Below are 24122 nucleotides of genomic sequence, written 5' to 3' on the forward strand. Positions count from 1 at the left end.
CAACCATGCACCAAAATTTACATTGGGGAAAACATCCATCCTTACTTGGGTTGTGAAAATAATTTAAAATTATGATCTTGTAGTACATTTCGCTATTTCTGGGGAAGGATAAACTATGTTTCAGTTTTAAATAAATTACATCATTAAAATGACTCAAATTCAAGTTTTCTTTAAAAAATTTGACAAAGAAAATAAATGTTGCATGGGGATGAGGAAAGTCTAGCCCAGTCTCTCTCCTTTACTCTAAATATTGCACAAAAATAGGCCAGTCTAGACTACTAGAGATTTCTGAGGAAGAGAATTTCACAGTCTCCTGTAACTTATTTTGACAATTTAGGGCTACCTCAGCTTAGCCTAAATCCTGTCTGCTTGAATTCCCTGCTCATCCCCATAAATCTGGGTGGTAGCATATTGATGACTACGTGGTACCTTTTAGACTGAGAACTCAAATGCATCACTCAAAACACACAAGAGTAAAAATAATTATTCTCCCTGAGGTCTTCGTTCTCATCAAGTTGTTTTACAAGGTTGTTAGGCTGAACTTCCAGCTTTCCATATACATTCCAAGTTAAAAATGCCACAATGGAGGGGCATCTGGGTGGTTCAGCTGGTTAAGCATCCAACTCTTGATTTCGGCTCAGGTAACGATATCAGGGTTGTGGGAATGAGTCCTGCGTTGGGCTCTAAGCCGAGCGTGGACACTGCCTAGGATTCTCTCTCTCCCTCTCCTTTTGAGCCCACCCCCCCCCAACTCCAATCCAAAAAAAAAAAAAAAAGCCACAATGTAATCCCATGTCATTCGAACAAAACATTAATGAATGTGCCCATCTGCCTGGTAAACACTGTTAAGTGGGATCATTAAAGGTAGCAAAGACAGTACCTACAAAATATATATGGAATTGTACCAAGAGTAATGTCCCGCGAACTGGATAGGAGAGGCTTAGATGGAAACCTGTCCTGTGGCAAGAAAGAATGTAGTAGCTCATATCTCCAGGACGGCCCTCTACCTCGTGCAGAGCGGCCAATAGTCCTCACACAGAGCAGCCACACTCCCTTATCAGCTCGTAGGAGGCACAGAGCAAAAAAGACAAGTGCACCATTGTGTCTAACAGCAAATATTCTGCCACATCCAATCGACGTAAGAGCAGATGTAAGCTAGATCTGCAGGGGACTTGTTTACTTTCCATTACCCTAGTCTGACTGCTACTCAAGTGTCAAAATGTCCTCCCCCAATCTTAATAGAATTCTTGTTATCTCTGATACTCACAAAAAAGAAGGCACTGTTTTGAATGTTCTCCTGCATTAGCAGGAAAAATGGCTTTTATAAGCTAACAGAAATAAGAGCCTAATGATTTTCCTAGAAAATTAATTTCGCTCCATAACCTTATCATGTATAAAGAGTGCCTGGATCGTTCCAATGCTGTACAGACTTTGATTAAAAACTCAGAGGGTTAGCTCAAACAATTCTTCCAAAATACCACTATTTGTGGTGGTAGTCAGAACCGAATGCTGAGATTATCTGCAATGTGTATTTTCTTGCCCTGCCGAGCTCTCCTTCACACTAAAATCCACCAGTAATCCCACTAGCAAGAATTGTTTCAATGCGGCCTAAATCAAAGAAAGACTGGAAAGGGGCAGGCCCTGTCACCTCAGCATAATACCCAAACTGGGGCATTTTCAGGTCTGGATGACACTCGAGATGCCATTCTCTCCCCAAAGTGACAGACACAATTGGAGACAAAAGAGATGCAGTTCTGTGACCCTGCCACAGGGACATTCTTTATATGGTTTTCAGAAACCATTTTTGAACTGATCCTGGGTCAGCCTACTATAAATCTAATGTGATATCCACATATAATGCTGAACATATAGAGAACAAAGGCATTTTGTTTCTGGTCTGGCATGGAAAGAGCTTGGAAGTTAACACTTCCATCCTCACAGGAAAAGTGCTGAACAAACCGAAAATCAACACCTCTTCTTCGATCTGCCTGAGAGCTGAGGTCCTGGGGCAAATTGCCACCCCTGAATTAGAGAGCAACGGGCAGGTGGCTATAAATAACCAGCGCCCACTGGAGTAGAGGCCAGGAGCAGAGACCACCGCTGCTGGAGCCAGTACTAGAGTAGGAAAACCTCAACTAGAAACGACAAAATGCCAGAGATTCACTGTGGACAAATTTTTTTTTTTAATTTTTAAAGATTTCACCCATTTATTTGACAGAGAGAAAGATCACAAGTAGGCAAAGAGTCAGGCAGAGAGAGAGGGGGAAGCAGGCTCCCTGCTGAGCAGAGAGCCTGATGCGGGGCTCGATCCCAGGACCCTGAGATCACGACCTGAGCCGAAGGTAGAGGCTTAACCCACTGAGCCACCCAGGCGCACCCACTGTGGACAAATTTAAGAGTTAAATTCTAGGGAGCCAAGTCTTCGGTGGTTGCGGGGGAGTTCCCACACTGTCTTGAATTTTATCTGAGGAGCCACCAGGTTCTCACGGTGAACACTAGAGAAAAATCTAGTCAGGCTTCCAGTGGAGAAGAAAAGTAGCCATTTAAAAATAGATCCAGAGCATTTTGTTCTTAACAAGGCCTACTGTTGTGGACTTAGGCCCCCTACAAATTCACAGGTTGAAGTCCTAACTCCCAGTACCTCACAATGTGACTTTATTTGGAAATAGCCACTTTGTCAATATTATTAGTTATATTAGAATGAGGTTATGCTGGAGGAGGGCAGACTCATAATCCAGTATGACTTGTGTTCTTAAAAGAAGGGGAAATTATGACACAGATGTACGTACAAGGAGAATGCATGTGAAAATAAAGGCTAAAATCAGGGTGATGGCTTCTGCAAGCTCAGGAATGACAAAGATTGCCAGTAAATCACCAGAAGCTAGAGGAGAAACATGGAACAGGCTCCTTCTCACAGCCCTCAAAGGACACAACCCTGCCACTACTTGTTCCTGGATTTCTAGCCTCCAAAACGGAGACAATAAATTTCTGCTGTTTAAGTCACACAGTCGTGTGCTTTGTTAAGGGAGCCCTAACAAGCGAATACAACTGCCCTAAAGGAAAACTATCTCACTTAAGCCTAAACAGCTGAGGGAAGAGAAATAACCCAAGTCCAGCTCTTTCTAGCCTTTCTGTCTCACTTAAAGGGAAGAGGGACTACTGAGAAGTACTTGGGAGGGTCACTACCCAGAGACACAACTCACCAAAAGAGTGAACACGAATCACAGGACTATGGAATACCTCCCCTTCACCATACCTCACTACCACATCAACAGGGCATGCCTATATAATAGGGAAATATAACTGAAAGAACACACAGCTCGGACTTTAGGAATAGTCTCTAGGGAAAGCCAAAGACAACCAGGGAAACAAAAACGAGGACACCCAAGGAATTTTCACCCTCAGACAACTACGGCTATAGTAAGCGGTAAGTGTAGCCTCATTCCGAGCCAGATAAACATTAAAAAGTCATACCAAAGGCCTATTTGTCTCAGTTCCTTTCATGCAGTACCTCATTTCGAGCTTTCAAGAAAAAGTTACAAGAACATCCTAAGAAACAAAGAAAGGATACAGTCTGAAGAGATTCAGCAAACATCAAACCAAACCAAACTGGATTTATCAGATGGGATTTAGAACAACTATGATTAATATGCTGAGGGCTGTAAAGGAAAAAGCAACACGTAAGAACACATGGGTAAAGTAAGTAGAGAAATGGAAACTCTAAGAAAGAATCAGAAGAAAATATTAGAAATTAAAAACACTGAATAAAATGAATTCCTTTGATGGCTTCACCAACAGCCTAGACACAGCTGAGCAAGGTATGTCAGTAACATGTCGAAGAAATTTCCAAGCTGAAATACAAAGGATAAAACAAAACTGTGGGTAGGGGGGCTCAGAATAGAATATCCAAGAACTGTGGGACAAGTATAAAAGTTACACCTAAGAAAAAGAGAATATGGGACAGAAGAAATATTTGCAACAATAATGACTGAGAATTTCTCCCCAAATTAATAACAGATACCAAACTACCCCTCATGAAGCTTAGAGAATACCAACTAGGACAAATAGCAAAAATCAATAACTGGGCATATCATATTCAAACTGCAGAAAATCAAAGACAAAGAGAAAATCTTAAAAGAAGTTAGAGGGAAGGAAAACACCTTACGTATAGAGGACCAAGGATAAAATTATACCAAACTTCTCTCATAAACCATGCAAGCAAGAAGAGAGGAAAGGGAAGTATTTAAAGTGTTGAAAGAAAAAAACCCATCAACCTAGAATTCTGTATCCAGCAGAATTCACTCTCAAAAGTGAAAGAGAAAATACTTTCTGAGACAGACAAAAATTGTGAGAATATGTCATCAGTAGACCTGCCTTTCAAGAAATGTTAGAAGTTCCTCAAAAGGAAGAAAAATGAGATAGGTCATAAATTTGGATCTATGTAAAGAAAGAGCATTAGGGAAGGAATAAATGAAGGCAAAATGAAATGTTTTATTTTTCTTATTCTTAACTAACCTAACAGAAAACAGTCTGCCCAAAACAGTAATATTAACAATGTAGTCGGTGATTATAACTTAAGGATAAGTGAAATGAATGACAGCAATGTTATAAGGGACAAGAGGGAGGAATTAGGAATCCTCTGACATAAGGCACTGATCCTATGCCTGGGAACTATGGTGTTGATATTGGACTTGGATTAGTTATATATGTGTATTGCAAATTAAAGGAAAACCACTAAAAAAGAAAAAATACACAACTGATATACTAAGAGAAGAGAAAAAGTGGAATCATATAAAATGCTCAATTAAAACCAAAGGGAGAGGGGCGCCTGGGTGGCTCAGTGGGTTAGGGGCCTCTGCCTTCAGCTCGGGTCATGATCTCAGGGTCCTGGGATCGAGCCCCGCGTTGGGCTCTCTGCTTGGCGGGGAGCCTACTTCCCTTCCTCTCTCTCTGCCTGATTGTGATCTCTGTCTGTCAAATAAATAAATTAAAAAAAAAAATTAAAACCAAAGGGAGAAAAGGTAGAATACCAAGACCAAAAAAAGAAAAAGCAAGGGGAATAAAAGCAATGAATAAAAAATAGTAACATAAATAGAAAAGAAAGGGTAGGATTATAAAAGCCACACAGAGCCTTAAAACTTGTTTTTCTTTGACTGACTTATTTCACTCAGCATAATTTTCACTCTAGTTCCATCCATGTCATTGCAAATGGCAATATTTCATTCTTTTTGATGGCTGAGTAATATTCCATAGTATATCTATACACCACATCTTTAGCCATTCATCAGCCAATGGACATTTGGGCTCATTCCATAATTTGGCTATTACCTCTTCGGTTAGATTTACTCCTAGATATCTTATGGGTTTTGGTACAACTGTAAATGGGATCGATTCCTTGATTTTTCCTTCTGCTGCTTCATTATTGATATACAGAGGTCAAGAGATTTCTGTTGATTTTATATCTTGCAACTTTGTTGAATTCATGTATCAGTTCTAGCACATCTTTTGGTGGAGTCTTTCAGGCTTTCTACATAGAATATCATGTCCTCTTCTGAGAAGAGTGAAAGTTTGACTTCTTCCTTGTTGACTTGCATGCCTTTTATTTCTTTTTGTTGTCTGATTATGGAGGCTAAGACTTACAGTACTATGTTGAAAAACAGTGGAAAGAGCGAACATCCCTGCCATGTTCCTGACCATAGGGGAAAAGCTCTCTGTTTTTTCCCACTGAGGATGATATTAGCTGTGGATCTTTCATATAAGGCTTTTACTCCCCCATCTTCTTTTTAAAATAGCTTTTCACTATGTAAATGCTAATATGGGTAATTTAATATTAACTACTTTTTCTTTCACACTATTTCCTTAAAAAATATTTTCCAAAACTGAATCACTGGATCAAAGCACATGTGTAACTTGAGAGCTCTTAATAACATATATAAATTAAATATATATATATATATACACATATATATATACACAATACATATATATATACACACACACACATATATATATATATATACACAATACATATATTAAATTGCTCTTTAGAAAACAAAGTGGTCTAATGGAGAAACACACAGGCAAAGAGAGGAATGACAACATGTAGTGCCTCCTCTGAATAAACAGGCCAGTACTGCCGAGGAATACGGGGGCAAAGAGAAATGGGAACAAGGAAGAAAATGAATCTGGACAGATATGCCTGAATCACATCAAATAGGGCCATGAGGAGTTTGTATTTTGCCTCGGATAAGGGAAGGGAAAGAACTTTGAGAAGGAGAACTATGCCTGTTTAAAAATGGAAGGAGAATCAAGAAGGTGGTTAGGAGGCCAGCAGGAGGGATCAGGAGAGAGATACTGTGTGGCTAAACTAGGGCAGTGGGGGAGAGAACAGAGAAGCCCATACAGACAGGAGGCCCCCAAGAGGCTGACGTCATGACTGGTTCTGTGTGGTGTGGCCGAGAAGGTGGAGTGGAATGGGTAAAGCAAAGTGAAGAATCCATCATCACTCTCAGAATTTTATTTAAAAGACTTAAAGGTAATTGCCTGCTAACTTATCTATTTCCTCCATTAGAGTGTAAATTCCCTTAAGGCAGGGCCCCATCTTATTCACTATTTCATCTTCCATGCCTGTCAGAGTGCTTAGCATGCTGTAGTTACTCAGTAAATTGTTAAATGAAATAAATGGGCAGATAATGCCATTTGCTAGGAGAGATAATAAAAAAAGCAGCAGGTTTGGATTGAGAAAAAGTAAGTACAATTTTGAGCCATTTCAACTTCTAGCACAGTACTGAGCAGACAGCAATTTCATTATAAAGAAGTCTTGAATAAAGGAATAAAAAATAAACACATGTACACTCTTTTCTTTCTTGCTTGCTCACTATAATCCATCCATCCACCTGCAAGGCCTGGAGATTAGGAAATGATATGTTATGATTTAAAAGACTGAACCTGAGCTGCTGGCAAAGTACTAACCAAAGACACTGAAGGGTTCAGAATAAGTCTCCTCAAAATGGGTTTCTTTGGCATATGGACTATTTTGAGCTAAAGGCAATCTAGGCCCTGTGAGCTAAAGAGAAATTCTGCCCCTCCATTATCTACCTAAAAGAATATCAATTGGGAGCCTTTCCCAGAGTAAGAGATATTATCAGAGATAAATTTTATCTGAGTGACCCATCCGTATGGCAGGGCAAACACCTAAATACTAAACATTTGCTCTTATTCTTGCCCTGTGAATTGCCCCCCTCCCCTCGGAAGCCCCAGGTCCTTATATCCCATTCCTTAGCCCATACTGGCAATATATACTTCATTTTACCTGTCTTTGATACTCTCATGTATGTGTAGTTTTCATACATATTGAAATAAAATTTTTCTCCTATTAATCTGATTCACGTCAATTTGATTCTTAGTCCAACCAGAAGAACCTCTGAAGTATAGAACAAAATTTGTCCTAACAATATGATACCTGGTGGTAAACCTGGACAAGCTGATAAGAAGTCACTCAAGTAGAAATGAATTTTCCTATGTCAAAGTTCATGAACATAATATTCTAATTTTTTTAAAGATTTATTTATTTTAGAGAGAGTGTGTGCTTGTCCGCATGCTGCGTGGGGGGTGGGCAAGAACCTCAAGCAGACTCCCTGCTGAGCAGGGGCTCCCCATGCAGTGGCTCCATCTCATATGAGCTGAAATCAAGAGTTGGATGCTTAATCTGCTGAGCCATCCAGGTGCCCCTATAACGTTCTAATTTTTTATTTTAATTTTGAAATATGTTATTTCAACAATGAATGTTAATATGTTAAAATATCCTTTCAAAATTACCCACAGAAACACAGGTTCAACTTAAATCCAATATATAATCTTTTCCATAATCTATGTTACTCATTTTCTTAGTAATGCTCAATTTTTACTTTATTTTGATTAAAGATTAGAAATACAATGTGACTTCTATGTGGTTTTTTTTTTCTCCTACAAGAAAACCATACCACATATTTCAGAGGCCTCCAGGACATGGTTGACAAAAGCTAAATCGACATTACCAAGAGAAGTGTACTGAAGAAAATACTGTGAATATAAATATACTCGCACATTCTCTTTATTCCTTATGCAGCTCATAGCCCCACAAAAGTCATCAATGTCCTTTTGTATTATCCTTCAAGCATCCCCACTGCACAAAAAGCCTACATCTGGATGTAAATACATCAGGAGAACTCCCAGGAGAATGTTTGGCCTGGCAGGAGAGCACACAGGGAGGGGGGTGGGGTGAGCTTTGTGGAGCAGCTGTCCCAAAGAAGGGAACTGGAAGAGAATGCAAATCCGTTCTCTCCCAAGCTGTTGGCCTCAATTCAGGCAAGTAATTTGCTTCTGTAGGATTAACTCCCCCACCAAAAACTATCTAATCTTTCTATGTACAGATGCCACCAATATCTCTGTAGGTCAATTAATTCTACTGAGGACATCATATACTTAGTAAAGATAACATAGAGAAATTGAATAAAGACAACAGAAAAATATACGTAAGAACTCAGATAGATGATGTGTCCCTTTAAAAATGCTATAGACAAAATAAAAGGCTTTTTAAATTTTTATTTATTTTTTTATTTTTAAAAATAAAGGGCAAAATAAAATAACTCAACGAGTATTTGTAAATGTTAAATTGAAGACACACACACACAGGACCCTATCAACTCGGGTTTTGTGGGCAAAAGTAAAAAAAAAAAAAAAAGAAAAAAAGGCAATATTCTGACACGACATACATATACAAACAGTCTCTATCTGAAAATGACTCTTCTCTTTAATTTTCTTATCTTGCCAAAATGCTGCTAAAAGAGCTTCTTGAGTGGTGGGGAGAGAACACAGTTGTTTAAAAAATATATCTATCTATTGCTTAAGGACAGAAAGGGAAGAATCAAAGGCAAGAACAGCCTCCACTATCTGCTGGTGAAAACCGCCAGGCAGGCAATTTCCAGTCTATGTATTCCTGCGTTCTTTTTCCTCTTAGTATCTTTTCCATACTCTCTTGTTTCCCGGAACCTGACAAGACTCTAATGCCTTTTTCAGATTATTCAAAAAGCATATTTATTTTGAAAAGCTAAAATGTGGTGGAAAATCAGTCATTCCAAGTATTAATTTTATTGATATTTATATAACCTAATATTGGTATTTTTTTATTTATAAAAAGTAAGATTTGGTCGATATTACCTTCTATATTTTATTACATGAGAGAAAAGACCAAACACAAAGCTGAACTTCCTCTGTCCTTCGAGCTTGAGTCTCTCCACGTAGGACAGTTGGGGAAAAAGGACCTGATCAAATAAATGATTCTAAGGGAAGAGGTGCCAGGTCCTAGTGAGGGGGGAACAAAGGCAAAAGGAAATGTAGAAGAAATTAAACTTCCTTATAACTGCAGCCCACTGACAGATACTTGAGGTGGGCAGAACACAACATTCTTCCAGGAACTCCCAATCTTAAGGTTAATGTCTTGCTAGAGGGAAAAACAACCTTAGCTTGACAATAGCTAGGCTGCCAGTGTCCCAAGAGTCTTCTTTAGCATATGAAAATCCTTTTGGAAACTTCCCCCAACTCCATAGTGTACAATCAGCTGCTCCTCACAATCTCAGGGTAGCCCTTTCTCTTCCGGGTCCTGTCCCATACTATAAAAACACATTTTTGCGCCGAAGAAGTCCTAAGAATGAATTCTTGAGGCTCCGAACCCCAACATTTCCACATCACTAGGAGAATGGACATGGCACAAGAGAGGAACAGAAGGAACTGTGCCATGGGAAAAGAGGTGCACAGGATCTGAAGAAAGGGCTGGAGCTGGAGTTGGCTCCTTCCTCTGCCTGCCTAGAACCTCCACCCTTCCTTCACATCTCTGTCCCCATCTCGCCCCATCTTTTCCCCACCAGCCCCCAACTGATCTAAGATGTTTCTACCCGTTCATTATAGAAGTTCATTATAGAAGTAGATGTTGGCCCAGAATGGCTCTGAGGGAGAGCCAAATGATGAACAGAAATAAAAGTAAAGGTATCTAGCCTCGTTTGATATTCTGAGAACAGGGAACTAAATCACTGGTAATTTGAATGATGTGGGAAACAGAGGCAGGAGAAAATTTACTAAATTTCCTTACCCACTGACAAGCCCTTAAAACAGGCAGAGTGACATTCCTCTAGGGACTCAACCGCCTCCACCTTAACACTTTGCTAAGGGAAAAGGGCAAAGGGCAATCATAGCCTGACTGACCTCCTACCCCCAACCAGGATCCTGTAAGTTTACTTTAACAATTCCTTTGGAGGGGCGCCTGCGTGGCTCAGTGGGTTAAATCCTCTGCCTTCGGCTCAGGTCATGATCTCAGGGTCCTGGGATCGAGCCCCACATCGGGCTCTCTGCTCAGCGGGGAGCCTGCTTCCTCCTCTCTCTCTGCCTGCCTCTCTGCCAACTTGTGATCTCTGTCAAATAAATAAATAAAATCTTTAAAAAAAAACAACAATTCCTTTGGAAACTTCCTTTATCTCTAGACCCTCCAAGATAGTGTTGACAATCATTCCTAAGCACATGGCCCACTGATATACAGTTAAAGGGTCTCACACAAAGGTTTTATTACTGGTAATAAATAACCTTTTTTCCAACAATACCTAGCCCCTCAAGGTCCTGGAAACCTTGCTTCCAAAATTCCTCAGAGACTTACACCATCCCTAACCTCCTACCCAAATTGCAAGCATATAATGGACCACTCCTCACAGCCCCGCGATAGCAGCTCTTTCTGCCCACGGGTCCTGTCCCCATGCTTTAATAAACCACCATTTTGTACCAAAGATGTCTCAAGAATTCTTTCTTGGTCATCGGCTCCAGACCTCACCCCACCGAACCTTATTTATATTCTAAGACTTCATCATGAACACGTCTTGAACAGGGGTGCAGAGAATATAGTCAGACTGCCTTTCTAAACATCTGCAAATGCACATGTGGATGACTGACTTCAATGCAGCCCAGTCTGCTCTAGATTCAAATGAGGGAAATTTCAAAAATTATTACAATCAACAAAACTACTGGCATTTTGGTATATAAAAATAGCACCGAATACCAGAATAACCCAAACTGAGATTATCACTAAAGTAACTAAATGTTTTCAATGGCTGGTGTATGTTCTAACACAACATGAAAGTTTGGATGTCTGACGCGAAAGCTCTGTCACTGCCACTGGTGCTTAACTCTGGGAGTGTACATCAAAAATATTCCAGCCCACAATGATTCTGTGGGTTTGGGCCCAGATGTCAGTATTTTTACAAGTTTCTAAGGTGATTCTGACACATACTTCCAGTTAAGACAGAGTGACTGTGTTAGAGGATGTTAAATATTATTCCACTCAACTCCCAAATAGTCCACTTAGTCACAGCAAAATGTTAAGATCTTACACACAGAGCTGCTTTGCTTACAAATCCATTACTAATCTCATCATCTCCCTGGGTTAGTTTTATTTGATGAGTACCACAGTAGCACTTAAAAAAAAAAAAAATTTAAACTTCTCTTCTCACACCACCACAAGAAGTTATTTTAAACTAACACCTCAAACGAGGATATAAGAGGGAATCAATTGAGGGGTGAGCTGGGAACTAGCTGTTTACTTTGAAAGTAAAGCTATCAATCCACAGCGTGGAATAAGGAACAGGAAGGAGTGAAGTTAGGATAGAAAGGGGAAGCTAGATAGTCATCAGATTCTTCCTAAAACACATCTTCATGGCACAGATTCACTATTGTTTTTTATAATGATAACAACTCAACATGTATGCTCATGTTCAAATGCAAAGAAAAGCATTCCCTCACAGTATAATCTACTTTCATCATATATTTTACTATAATCTATGAAACTACTATAATCTATGAAACTATTACTCAAACTAACACTAAAAATCAAAAGGTGATTATACTATTTGGATATAGTGGGCCAGTTTCTTTTTTCTCTTTTTGGAGAGTGGAAGGGCAGAGAGAGAATCTTAAGCAAGCTCCATGACCCTGAGATCATGACCTGAGCCGAAAATCAAGAGTTGGACACTAAACCTACTGAGCCACCCAGGCGCCCCACAATGGGCCAGTGCTTTTTTTTTTTTTTTTTTAAATATATATATTTTTTAATGTGACAGAGAGAGAGCACAAGTAGGCAGAGAGGCAGGCAGAGAGAAGTGGGGGGAAGCAGGCTCCCCACTGAGCAGAGAGCCCAATGCAGGGCTTGATCCCAGGACCCTGAGATCATGACCCGAGCCGATGGCAGAGGCTTAACCCACTGAGCCACCCAGGCGCCCTGGACCAGTAGTCTTAACCTCAATTTATTTCCTTTGATTTTTTCATCTGTGTATAATGAGAAACTTAAATTTATTAACATACCTTGGGTCAAGAAGACTCCTCAGAAATTTGAAAAGCAAAACCTGGTTCTGAATAGAAAAACAATAAAAAATACAAATAAACATTAAAAAAACAAATTCTTCACACTATGCCAAACTAGAAAACCTCTTTATTTTATTTCTTTTTAAAGATTTATTTATTTATTTGACAGACAGAGATCACAAGTAGGCAGAGAGGCAGGCAGAGAGAGAGGGAGAAGCAGGCTCCCCATTGAGCAGAAAGCCTGACGCAGGACTCGACCCCAGGACCCTGGGATCATGACTTGAGCTGAAGGCAGAGGCTTTAACCCACTGAGCCACACAGGCGCCCCTAGAAAACCCCTTTAAAGCGCACAAATTTCCATTAAGTCTTCTGTACAGATCTAAGAAATTCTAAAGAGTCATTTGGAGGTCATTTCCTCCCAGTAATTCACATCACTGTCACACATCCTATTTTGAGTGCACAAGAAATAAGTGCATTGTTAACTGCCCCTCCCTCGATGGCCCTCTACTAAAATACACCCCTTAGTGGTTCTCAGCACAAGGACCCTGGGAACGGCAGGTGCTCTTAACTGTTGTGATGACAATGTGTTCTGGCTACACAGAGGGCTTCACGCTGCCTCACCTGGTCCTCTTCTGGCCTATTGGGAGATCATCTAAGTAGGGGGGGAGTTTGAAGCCCAAACAGCAAGCAGCACCAAAAAAGTTCATTAACTCCCCAGTGTAATCAACTACAGGAGAGACAACACACTGCAACATGTTAGCAGGTAATATGCCATAAAATCTGGGTTCTGTTTCTTCCACTTATTTGCTCTGTGACTTGGTATAAACCACTGCCTCTCTTAGCAATTCAGTTCACTTATGTGAAAAAGAGAACAGCAATATCTTCTCTGCCTTCTGCACAGGGTAGAGGTGAGAATTAAATGAGATACACCTTAAAATACTCCATGAATATAAATAATGTTTTTAAGTTCTTAAGAAAGCTAAGCAAAATTTATTGCTTAGGTTTTCTTCTTTATTTTTGGATACATTCAAACTTTACCTGTACAAAGCATGGAACTCAAAACTGGAAAGGATTAATGTAATTTAGAAGGTGACATTTTGAATATATTTATCAGTCTTTGATTTTCTATATTTTCCCTGGTCTATCATTTTGTTTTATTTAATATGATCTTCCTTCTGGTTATAACTTAATATTCTGGCTTTTGTTTTCATTTTAAGAATTCTCAGAACGACTGGTCAGAAGCATATTTCTTGCCACCAAGAAAGGTATGTTATAAAATTTGTGTGGGATTCTCTCATATTCAGTAAATCTCTGCAATAAATAAACACTTCATTTCCTTAAAAGAAATGTGTATGACTCTACAACCACTCCACAAAAAGCTAGTTTAAAAAAAAAAATCCATGATACTTCAGCTTTTTTATATTTGTCTGATGAGTGACATTATATTCATTTACTTGTCTTCTCTGTCTCTAAGGATCTTGAGAGACTAAGGAAAATAGAAAATGCTGCACTGGGTAGGCTTACATTTTAAATGACAGTAACAGCACTAAAGATGAAGAGATTCATCAGAAACTGCTGACTTTTTTTAAAGAGGGGAGAGGCTCTGTGGACTGAGAGTAGTTTTAGCAGAAATGCCCCCTGCCCTCATCATTAGAATGGACTGGTTGACTCTCCACATACTTCCTCAGTATCCTGAGCAATGCTCTATCTTCATTCAAGTCCAATTATTCTGCAACTGTCTTTTGGCTTATCCGTCTTCTTCCTGGAGCACAGGGATACATGTATATGTTTTTTATATCCTTGGCACGTAATAGTGTTTCTGGTTCACAGCAGGGACGTAATATTTGAATCCATAGATGTGTCTTTATCTTGAGTTAAAGGACCTCATCAGGCTGGACAGCCAAGCCTGATGTCTGGGAGTCACTTTTAACCTCTCCCATCACCTACAACTTCGTTCGAAGCCCTATATGTTTTACTTCACAAACACATCGTGAACCCGTCCATATCACTGCCACTTAATCCCCATCCTCACCATCTTCTGCCAAGACCCTTCACCTTCTGACTGGCCTAGGTGGTCTCTGTTCTCCATATGCTTTCTTTGCAGGTCCACTCCCTACATGATAAAACTAATTTTCTATATAAAATGAATCTGATAATGTTCTTTTGCTGGAAAACTTTAATAATTCTCTAGCTTATCTAGAAGATATGGTATAATTTCTTAGCACTACACATAAGACAGTTCAGTATCAGAGTGCAAACTCTAGTTTCTAGGCCCTATACCTTTAACTCCTCCCTCATTCAGACCTTTTCTGGCTCACCTGAATGCTCACCCCACCACTGCCCCCGCATGTCAGGCTTCACAGACCTGGCCATTTTCTGGATATGCATGTTGTCTCATGCCTTCAAGTCTTTACATACCCAGAATCCTCTATTTAGAAAGCTATTCTCAATTCTCTGACTGGAAAACTGATGCCTATCACTCAGGACCCAGCCCAGGCATGTCTGGGAGCTCTCGCCAGCCTCAGACAGTCTCTCTCTCCTCTTGCTTCTACAACACTTTCTCCACGTGTCTGGTGTGGCACTTATAACCTTGCATGTTATGTAAGTGCTTCTTTCTTCCATAGGGAAAATTAAAGAAAAAGCTGCACTCTTATTTGCAAACCACAGCCTACCATCCTGTCGTACATGGTGAGGCCACAGTAAGCGTTTAAATTAATAGATTCCATATCTTTGTCTCTCATGCCAGGTGCCCTCCACTCACTGCCTTGGCTTTCCTCTTGCATAGTTATCCCCTCCTACAATTATGGGCACTTGAGGACTCTTGGTCATGCTTTATGTTGTTGTCATTGTCCTGTTCCCTACTCCTACAACTTGTGGCCCCAACAACAGTGAGCAAAACACACTACCAGCACCACAATGATAGTGACAAGTGGAATACTACGTTCACTAAATCACACTTCAAATTGAGCATCTCAATATTCAACATTAATATAACTGTATTCTAGTTAAGATTTTCCAAGAAAAATTCTAAATAGTATTAACCCAATTTGAGGATGACAAAAGTCTGAATAAATAATAAATAACATCAACCTCAAAGAGAATAGAGCTGTAGTTTCTATAGCAGAAAACAAAAAAACAAAGGGGGGGATGGAATCTTCTATGGATTACTAATTCTAGATTAAGTACAGGGCATAGTTCTAAAAATGTTTTGGTGATGTTACTATTTATTATGCATAAAGATGAACTCTTTCCAGACGCAGAGATCATCACACAACTGCTCCCAAATATATACACACACATACCATGTGTAGAAAATGCTTAAACGGCAACTATCTGTTGAGGAAATCACTACAAAGTTCTTAAGTGAATACGCAATAATTGTCTCTCCACTAGATGCTTCTTCCCAATGTATTTTTGCAATATTTACCTGAAGTTTTTTAATGACTGTTTCAATCTGTTCAGAAAAGTGAATAGCAACCAGCTCTGCAGCTTTACAAGGCCTCAGGGATACAAGTTCCTAAAGTGAAAGGAAAAGATAAAACGATCTTTTATGTTAAGTTTAAATAGAATTTCCATAGATGTGAAGCATAATTACCTACTTTAGTATTTTCATGAGCTTCTACACTACACTTCAGAAGACCTCAATATAAGGTCCCAATTTAAAGGCACATTGCAAGTGAACAAAATTAGAAATATGCCAGGTAAAACATTAGATTTTGATATAAAAGATAATTCATGCTTAGAAAATGAAAGCACTAAAACTCTGGATTTAAGCCTTGATATCTACAGGATAAACAGAAGGAACAAGAGCTTTCCCAAATTTCCTGTCAGTGAATTTCACCCTTGAGCTTAAAGTAATAACTGAAGCAAAGAAAAAAAAAAGGGGGGGGATAGTTGCAATTTTTCCAGCTAAGAATTTGAAAACTTTACTCCTGATGCCTGGTAGATCTTGAAACAAGGAGTGTCTTAAAACATTTTAAGGTTACAAGTCTTAAATGAAACAAAGAAATTGACAACTGTTTATTAACCACTGTTAATAAGATCTATTTCTATTAAATTTAAGACTTCCAACCTGCCCTCTCCTTGAACTTTCTTAGACATTACTGGATACTTATCTTCCTGAAACTCTCTTCTAACTTGGTTTCTGTGGCCTACTCTTCTACCCTTCCCACTGTATGTTAAAATCGCTAAAATGGGACGCCTGGGTGGCTCAGTTGGTTAAGCAGCTGCCTTCGGCTCAGGTCATGATCCCAGCGTCCTGGGATCGAGTCCCACATCGGGCTCCTTGCTCATCAGGGAGCCTGCTTCTCCCTCTGCCTCTGCCTGCCATTCTGTCTGCCTGTGCTCACTCTCTCTCCCTCTCTCTCTCTCTCTCTGACAAATAAATAAATAAAATCTTTAAAAAAAAAAAAAATCGCTAAAATGCAAAGACCAACAACACATCAATGTGGCATATTCTCAATTAAAAATGAGACAAGTTATTGTGACTGCAACATTCATGATATATCTAATATTTCTGTGTAGTACATGTCTTTTAATAATAGTGAGCAGACACAAGTAATTACAGTTTAGACTACTTTTATATAATACATATCAAAATAGATAAGGCACAACAAATGAACAACACAAATGAAAAACCGATCTGAAGGTATTAAAAAGAAATTATTATGAATTTTTATCAAGAACTTGAAAATTCAGACAAAATGGATAAAAGTTCCTAGAAAAAAATTGTTTAATAAACTGACTTAACGGGGCACCTGGGTGGCTCAGTGGATTAAGCCTCTGCCTTTGGCTTGGGTCATGATCTCAGGGTTCTGGGATCAAGCCCCGCATCGGGCTCTCTGCTCAGCAGGGAGCCTGCTTCCTCCTCTCTCTCTGCCTGCCTGTCTGCCTACTTATGATCTCTATCTGTCAAATAAATGAATAAAATCTTTAAAAAAAAATAAATAAAATAAACTGACTTAACAATTAGAAAAACCTGCATTGATTTTTAATCACTAAGGAAATGAATGAATACTCAAAAATCATTCCATATAGAAAACTCCAGGCCCAAAGAGCTTCACTGGTAAGTTTTAGCAACCATTTAAGGAAGAAATAATGCCAACATTAATTAACCTCTTACAGAGAACGGGAAACCAAACCAAACCAAACCAAACAAAACTTCAACTCATTTTATGAGACTAGCACAATTTTTGACACCTAAATTCAAGAGGACAAAAAAGGAGAACTATAGATAAGTCTTAATCATAAACATTGATACAAACATCCTAAATAAAAACAAAGTCCAACAATATTTGAAAAGGATACTATCAGGATCAAGTTACATTTATCCACAGAATTCAAGGCTCGTTTCATACCAATAAGATTCACCATAACTATATACTAAGAAAGAAAAGGTGAAAAAACTCATTTATGAAAAAACTGTTAATATACCAGAAACAGAAGCCTTCCATAAAAATCCTTATAGTAAATGTACTTATGTTGGAAATAAAAATTTTTTAAAAAACATTAACAATAGCACTGTTACGATAAAAATATAAAATTGTAACAGTTAATCTAATGAAGAATAGAGACCTATTTTCTCTATAGAGAAAGTTGTAAACCTTTATAGAAGCTCTTGAATAAAGGCTTATAACCACAAGGTCATAGACTGGAAGACTCAATATTGTAAAGATGTCAATTAAATTTAAAATAACAGAGATGTAGTGCAATCCGTGTCACTATCATAAGGATAAAATACTTTTTTTTTTGTAGAACCTGACCAGCTAATAATAAAATATATTTAAAAGTACAGAAGGTTGACAGGCAGGGAGGATGGCAGAGTAAGAGCACCCTAAGCTTACCATTTCCCACCAATACAACTAGATAACACCTACACACCTACATTAGTGTAAATTACCCAGAAAATGACCTAAAGACTGGCAGAACAAACTCTCCACAGCTAAATATAGAGAAGAGACCCCAATAAAGCTGGTAGGAAAGGTAGAGACACACTAGGGAGCTAAATGGACTAACGGGACTGTCCACAGGAGGGATGGACACCTGAGGCACAGAGAGGGAAAACAGACTCTTGCATCAGGGAGCCTGCATGGGAAGATGAATCCCCATAACATGGCTTTGAAAACCAGAGAGGCTGGATTTGTGAACTCTTATAATCAGTGGGATTTTAAACTTGGAACTTTGAAAATCAGCATTTTTTAGTGAGAGAGCGTGGAGGGTGAGAGGAGACTAAGTCTCCACCCTTAAAGAGACAGCACAATAAACAGTCCTGAGGAGATAGACAAAACATAGCAGCACTAGTCTGAAAAATGCGACGGACATAGGGGAGGGAGATTTGTTTGCTAATCTCAGAGCATGTGCTAGAGGGGCAGGGATCGTTGGGAGACCTCTCTAGGAACAAAGGAGCTGATAGGCACCATTTCCTTCCCTGGCACCACTCCCCCCAACCCAAGCATGAACACACAGCCACCTGCAGGAACCAGCAGAGCATCCATATTCTCTTACTTACATATACCACCACTGCATCCCAGCTCTCCTGTGGACATGCCTCCTCCAGCCAGGTCTCCATTCCAGGTACCCTCCCATAGAAGATCCACACAAACCTTGCTAACAGCATGCATCCTGCCCCAGGGCACTTCAAAGAATCTGACCCCTCCAATCCAGCCAGCCTGGATCCCCAGCAGCTGCAAGTTCTCTCTTGCCAGTGTGGACCTTGCTAGCATGGCACACCCCACTTCCATAGTCTCCTGCAGTTCAGTGCTACCACATCTCTGGCAAACATATGGTCTAACTCACCTTAAGACCAAGGCAGCCCCAGATGGACCCACTAACAATACCAGGACAAACTCTGACCACAAAGGGCAAAGAGCTATTGCAGATAACTGGACTGAGAGCAAAGGCAGCTCAACCACAACAGTAGGATACAGGCAACAGCCATAGAAGACCCACTAAAGCACCAGATTCTGATGAACAGTGGACATCACACTGCAGGCACTATATGACCTCTTCTTCATAAGGCCACGACTTTCAACAGCAGAAGACACAGCTGACTCTCCTAACACACAGAAGCAGACACAGAGAGTCCAACAAAAAGAAGAGACAGGAATATGTCCCAAGTGAAAACAGGACAAAATCATGGCAAGAGAGCTAAATGAAAGAGATAATATGCCTAATAGAGAATTTAGGTTAGTGGTCATAAAGATACTCAGACTTGAGAAGAGAGTGGAGGATCTCAGTAAGACTCTTAACAAACAGACAGAAAATATAAAAAAGAACCAAATGGAGATGAAGAACTCAGTTACTAAAATTAAAAATATATTACATGAAATAAATAGCAGACTAGAAGAAGCAGAAGAATGGACGAGTGACCAGGAGGACAGAGTAATAGAAAGCAATCAAGCTGAACAGCAGAGGGAGGGGGGAAAAAAAAAAGGAAATAGACTTAAGGAATTCAGAGACACCATCAAGTAGAACATTCACATTATGCGGATTCCTGGAGGAGAAAAGAGAGGGAAAGGGTACAGATAATTTATTTGAAGAAATAATAGTCAAACACTTCCTGATTCTGAGTGCTTGAAGGGTAAACCTGGCAATTCACAGACCTGTACCCCTGGGGCTAATAATACATTATATGTCAATAAAAAAAATTAAAACAAAAACAAAAACAAACAAACAAACAAAAACTTCCTGATTCTAGAAAAGGAAACAGAAATCCAGACCCAGGAGGCACAGAGAACCCCCAACATAATTAACCTAAATAGGTCCTCACCAAAACACACAGTATTTAAAATGGCAAAAAGTACTGATAAAGAGAGAATTTTAAAAGCAGCAAGAGAAGACAGTTATGTATGAGGGAAACCACATAACGGTGTCACTGATTTTTCAGCAGAAACACTGAAGGTCAAAAGACAGTGGCAAAATATATTCAAAGACTAAAAGAAAAAAAAATCTTCAGTCAAGAAAACTCCATCTAGCAAGGCTACCCATTCAGAATAGGAAGACAGATAAAGAGTTTCCCAGACAAACAAGTTTACGGAATTCATCACCACTAAAACGGTCCCACAAGAAATGTTCTTTGAATGGAAAGAAAGACAATAAGTAAAAGTAAGAAAGTGGGAAACACAAAAGCATTAAAAATAAGTGTGTCTATGAAAATCAGTCAAGGCATTCACAACATAAATGGATATCAAGTATGCCACCATATACCTAAAACCTAGAAGGGAAAGGAGTAAAAAATGGGTTCAAACTTAAGTGACCATCAACTTCATATATGCATAAGCTGTTATATATAATCCTAAGGTAACCACAAATCAAATCAGGAAAAGATATGCAAAAAATAAAGAACAAAGAATCCAATTATACCACTAAATAAAGCCAACAGCAAACAATGAAAGAAGAGAGCATGAGAGAAAGGAACAGAGGAAAATTACAAAAGCAACCAAAAGATTAGTAACAAAATGGCAGTTAAGTACAGACCTATCAATAATTACTTTGAATGCAAAGGGACTAAATGCTCCAATCAAAAGATACAGGGTGACAGAATGGATAAAAAAACAAGACCCATCTATATGAGACTCATCTATAAGAGATTCATTTCAGACCTAAAGACATATGCAGATCAAAAGTGAAGGGATGAAAAAGCATTTACCATGCAAATGGAAGTGAAAAGAAAGCCAGGGTAACAAAACTTATAGTGGACAACTAGAGTTTAAAACAAAGAGTGTAAAGACAGAGAAATAAAAGACACTATATAATTATAAAAGGAACAATCCAACAAGAAGATGTAACAACTGTAAATATTTATAAACCCAACATGGAAGCACCCAAATACATAAAGCAGTTAATAACAAACAAAAAGGAAGTCATTGATAATAATACAGTAATTGGGTACTTTAACACCTCCCTTACATGAATGTACAGGATCATCCAAACAGAAAGTCAACAAGGAAATAGTGGCTTTGAATGAAACACTGTACCAGATGGAAATCCACAGATCCATCCAGATATATTCAAAACATTCTATCCTAAGACAGCAGAAAACACACTTTTTTTTTCAAGTGCACATGGAACATTCTTCAAAACAGATCACAAGTCAGACCATAACAAGCCCAGACAAAATGAGAAAGACTGAATTCATACCATGCACCTTTTCTAACCACAATGATATAAAACTAGAAGTCAACCAAAAGAAAGAGTCTGGAATGACCACAAATACATGGAGGTTAAGTAACATGCTACTAAACAATGAATGGGTCAACCAAGAAATCAAAGAAAAAATAAAAAAATAAATGCTAACGGGGTGCCTGGGTGGCTCAGTCGGTTAAGCGTCTGCTTTTGGCTGGGGTCATGGTCCCGGAGTCCTGGGATTGAGCCCCATGTCAGGCTCCCACTTAGTGGGGAGTCTATTTCTCTCTCTCTCTGCCCTACCCTTGGCACATGCTCTCTCCCTCACACTCTCTCAAATAAGTAAAATCTTTAAAAAATAAAAAATAAAGGAAACAAATGAAAATGAAAATACAATGGTCCAAAATCTTCAGGATACAGCAAAAGTGCTCTAAAAGGGAAGTTTATAGCAATACAGGACTACCTCAAGAAGTAAGAAAAATCTCAAATAAACAACCTAACCTTATACCTAAAGGAGTTAGAGAAAACAAACAAACAAACAAACAAAAAAAAAAAACCAAAAAAAACAAAACAAAACCCAAAACAGTAGAAGGAAGGACATCAAGATCAGAGCAGAAATAAATTATATAGAAACTGAAAAAACAGAACAGAGCAATGAAACCATGAGCTGGTTCTTTGAAACAAATCAACAAAATTGATAAACCTTAAGCTAAACTCATCAAAAAAATACAGCAGGCTCAAATAAACAAAATCAAAAATGAAAGAGGAGAAATAACAATGGACACCACAGAAATACAATTATAAAAGAATATTATGAAAAATTATACGACAACAAAAATTATATGTCCAAACTGGACAACCTAGAAAAAATGGATAAATTCCTAGAAACATATAACCTCCCCAAAATGAATCTGGAATAAATAGAGAATTTGAACAGACTGATAACCACCAAAGAAACTGAATCAGGAATCAAAAAACTCCCAGCAAACAAAAGTCCAGGACCAAATGGCCTCACAGGTGATTTCTACCAAACCTTTTTTTTTTAATTATTATTTTTTAAATTAACATATAATGTATTATTTGCTCCAGGGGTACAGGTCTGTGGCTCATCAGGCTATCAAACATTTAAAGAAGAGTTAATACCTATTCTTCTCAAACAACTCCAAAAAATAGAAGAGGATATTCTATGAGGGTATGCCAGCATTCCCTGATACCAAGACCAGATACAGACCCTATGAAAAAGATAACTACAGGCAGATATCTCTGATAAACACAGATACAGAAGTTCTCAACAAAATATTAGCAAACTGAATGCACCAATACATTAAAAAAATCACTTATTATGATCAAATGGGATTTGTTTCTGGGATGCAAGGGTGGTTCACTATTCACAAATCAATGTGATTCATTACAACAAGAGAAAGGATAAAACCATATGACCATTTCGATAGATGCAGAAAAAGCATTTGGTAAAGTACAACATCTGTTCATGATAAAAACCCTCAACAAAATAGGTGGAGAGGTAACATATCTCAACATAAAAAATAAAAATACACATACGAAAGACCTGCAGATAACGTCACACTAAATGGTGAAAAACTGAGAGGTTTTCCCCTAAAATCAAGATGATGACAAGAATGTCCGCTCTCACCAGTTTTATTCAACACAGTACTACAAGTTCTAGCCATAGCAATTAGACAAGAAAAAGAAATAAAAGGGATCCAAAATGGTAATGAAAAAGTAGAACTTTCAGTATTTGCAGATGACGTGATACCATACACAGAAAACCCTAAAAACTACTAGAATTGATAAATGAATTCAGTAAGGTCACAGGTTACAAAATCAATACAGAGAAATCCACTGCATTTCTTTACAGTAATAATAAAGTGGCAGAATGAGAAATTAACAAAACAAGCTCATTTATGGCTGTACTCAAAATAATAAAATAGCTAGGAATAAATTTAACCAAAGAGGTAAAAGACCTGTACTCTGAAAACTTTAATACACTGATAAACTGAAGATGACAAAAACAAATGGAAAGATATTCCACATTGACAGACTGGAAGAACCAATACTGTTAAAAAGTTCATACTACCCAAAGCAATCCATAGATTTAATGCAATCCCTACCAAAGTACCAACAGCATTTTTCACAGAACTATAATAAATACTCCTAAAATTTGTATGAAAGCACAAAAGACATGAAGGACAAAACTGGAGGTATCACATATCCCAGATTTCAAGACATATTACAAAGCTGTGGTCATCAAAACAGTATGGTACTGGCATACAAACAAATAAACACAGAATAGAGAGCCTAGAAATAAACCCATGATTACATGGTCAGTTAACCTTAGACCAAGGAGGCAAGAATATACCATGGCAAAAAGATATCCTCTTCAACAAATGGTGCTGGGAAAAGCAACATGCAAAAGAATAAAACTGGGCCACTTTCTTATACCATACACAAAAATAAACTCAAAATGGATTAAGGATCTAAATATGAGACCTGAAACCATAGAAATCCTAAAGAAGAGCCCAGGCAGTAATTTCTCTGACATCGGCTATAATAATATTTTCCTAGATATGTCTCCTGAGGCAGGGGAAATAAAAGCAAAGACA

The 24122-nt window shown here is 38.6% G+C and overlaps 1 protein-coding gene across 5 annotated transcripts in view; it reads right to left on the reverse strand.

The window, feature by feature from the left end:
• Positions 1-24122, reverse strand: part of LOC111147960 (VPS8, CORVET complex subunit) — a 245202-nt gene that overhangs the window by 84625 nt on the left and 136455 nt on the right. For all 5 annotated transcript variants that reach the window (XM_022504289.1, XM_022504266.1, XM_022504272.1 and 2 more), the window contains 2 exons: positions 15806-15895; positions 12379-12425 (listed from right to left, as the gene is read on the reverse strand). In XM_022504289.1, coding sequence (XP_022359997.1) covers positions 12379-12425; positions 15806-15895 — 137 coding nt within the window. The remainder of the gene's footprint in view (positions 1-12378; positions 12426-15805; positions 15896-24122) is intronic.

Source organism: Enhydra lutris, unplaced genomic scaffold (genome assembly GCF_002288905.1).
Source record: "Enhydra lutris kenyoni isolate GAN:26980312 unplaced genomic scaffold, ASM228890v2 scaffoldscaffold2, whole genome shotgun sequence".
Classification (NCBI taxonomy): Eukaryota; Metazoa; Chordata; class Mammalia; order Carnivora; family Mustelidae; genus Enhydra; species Enhydra lutris.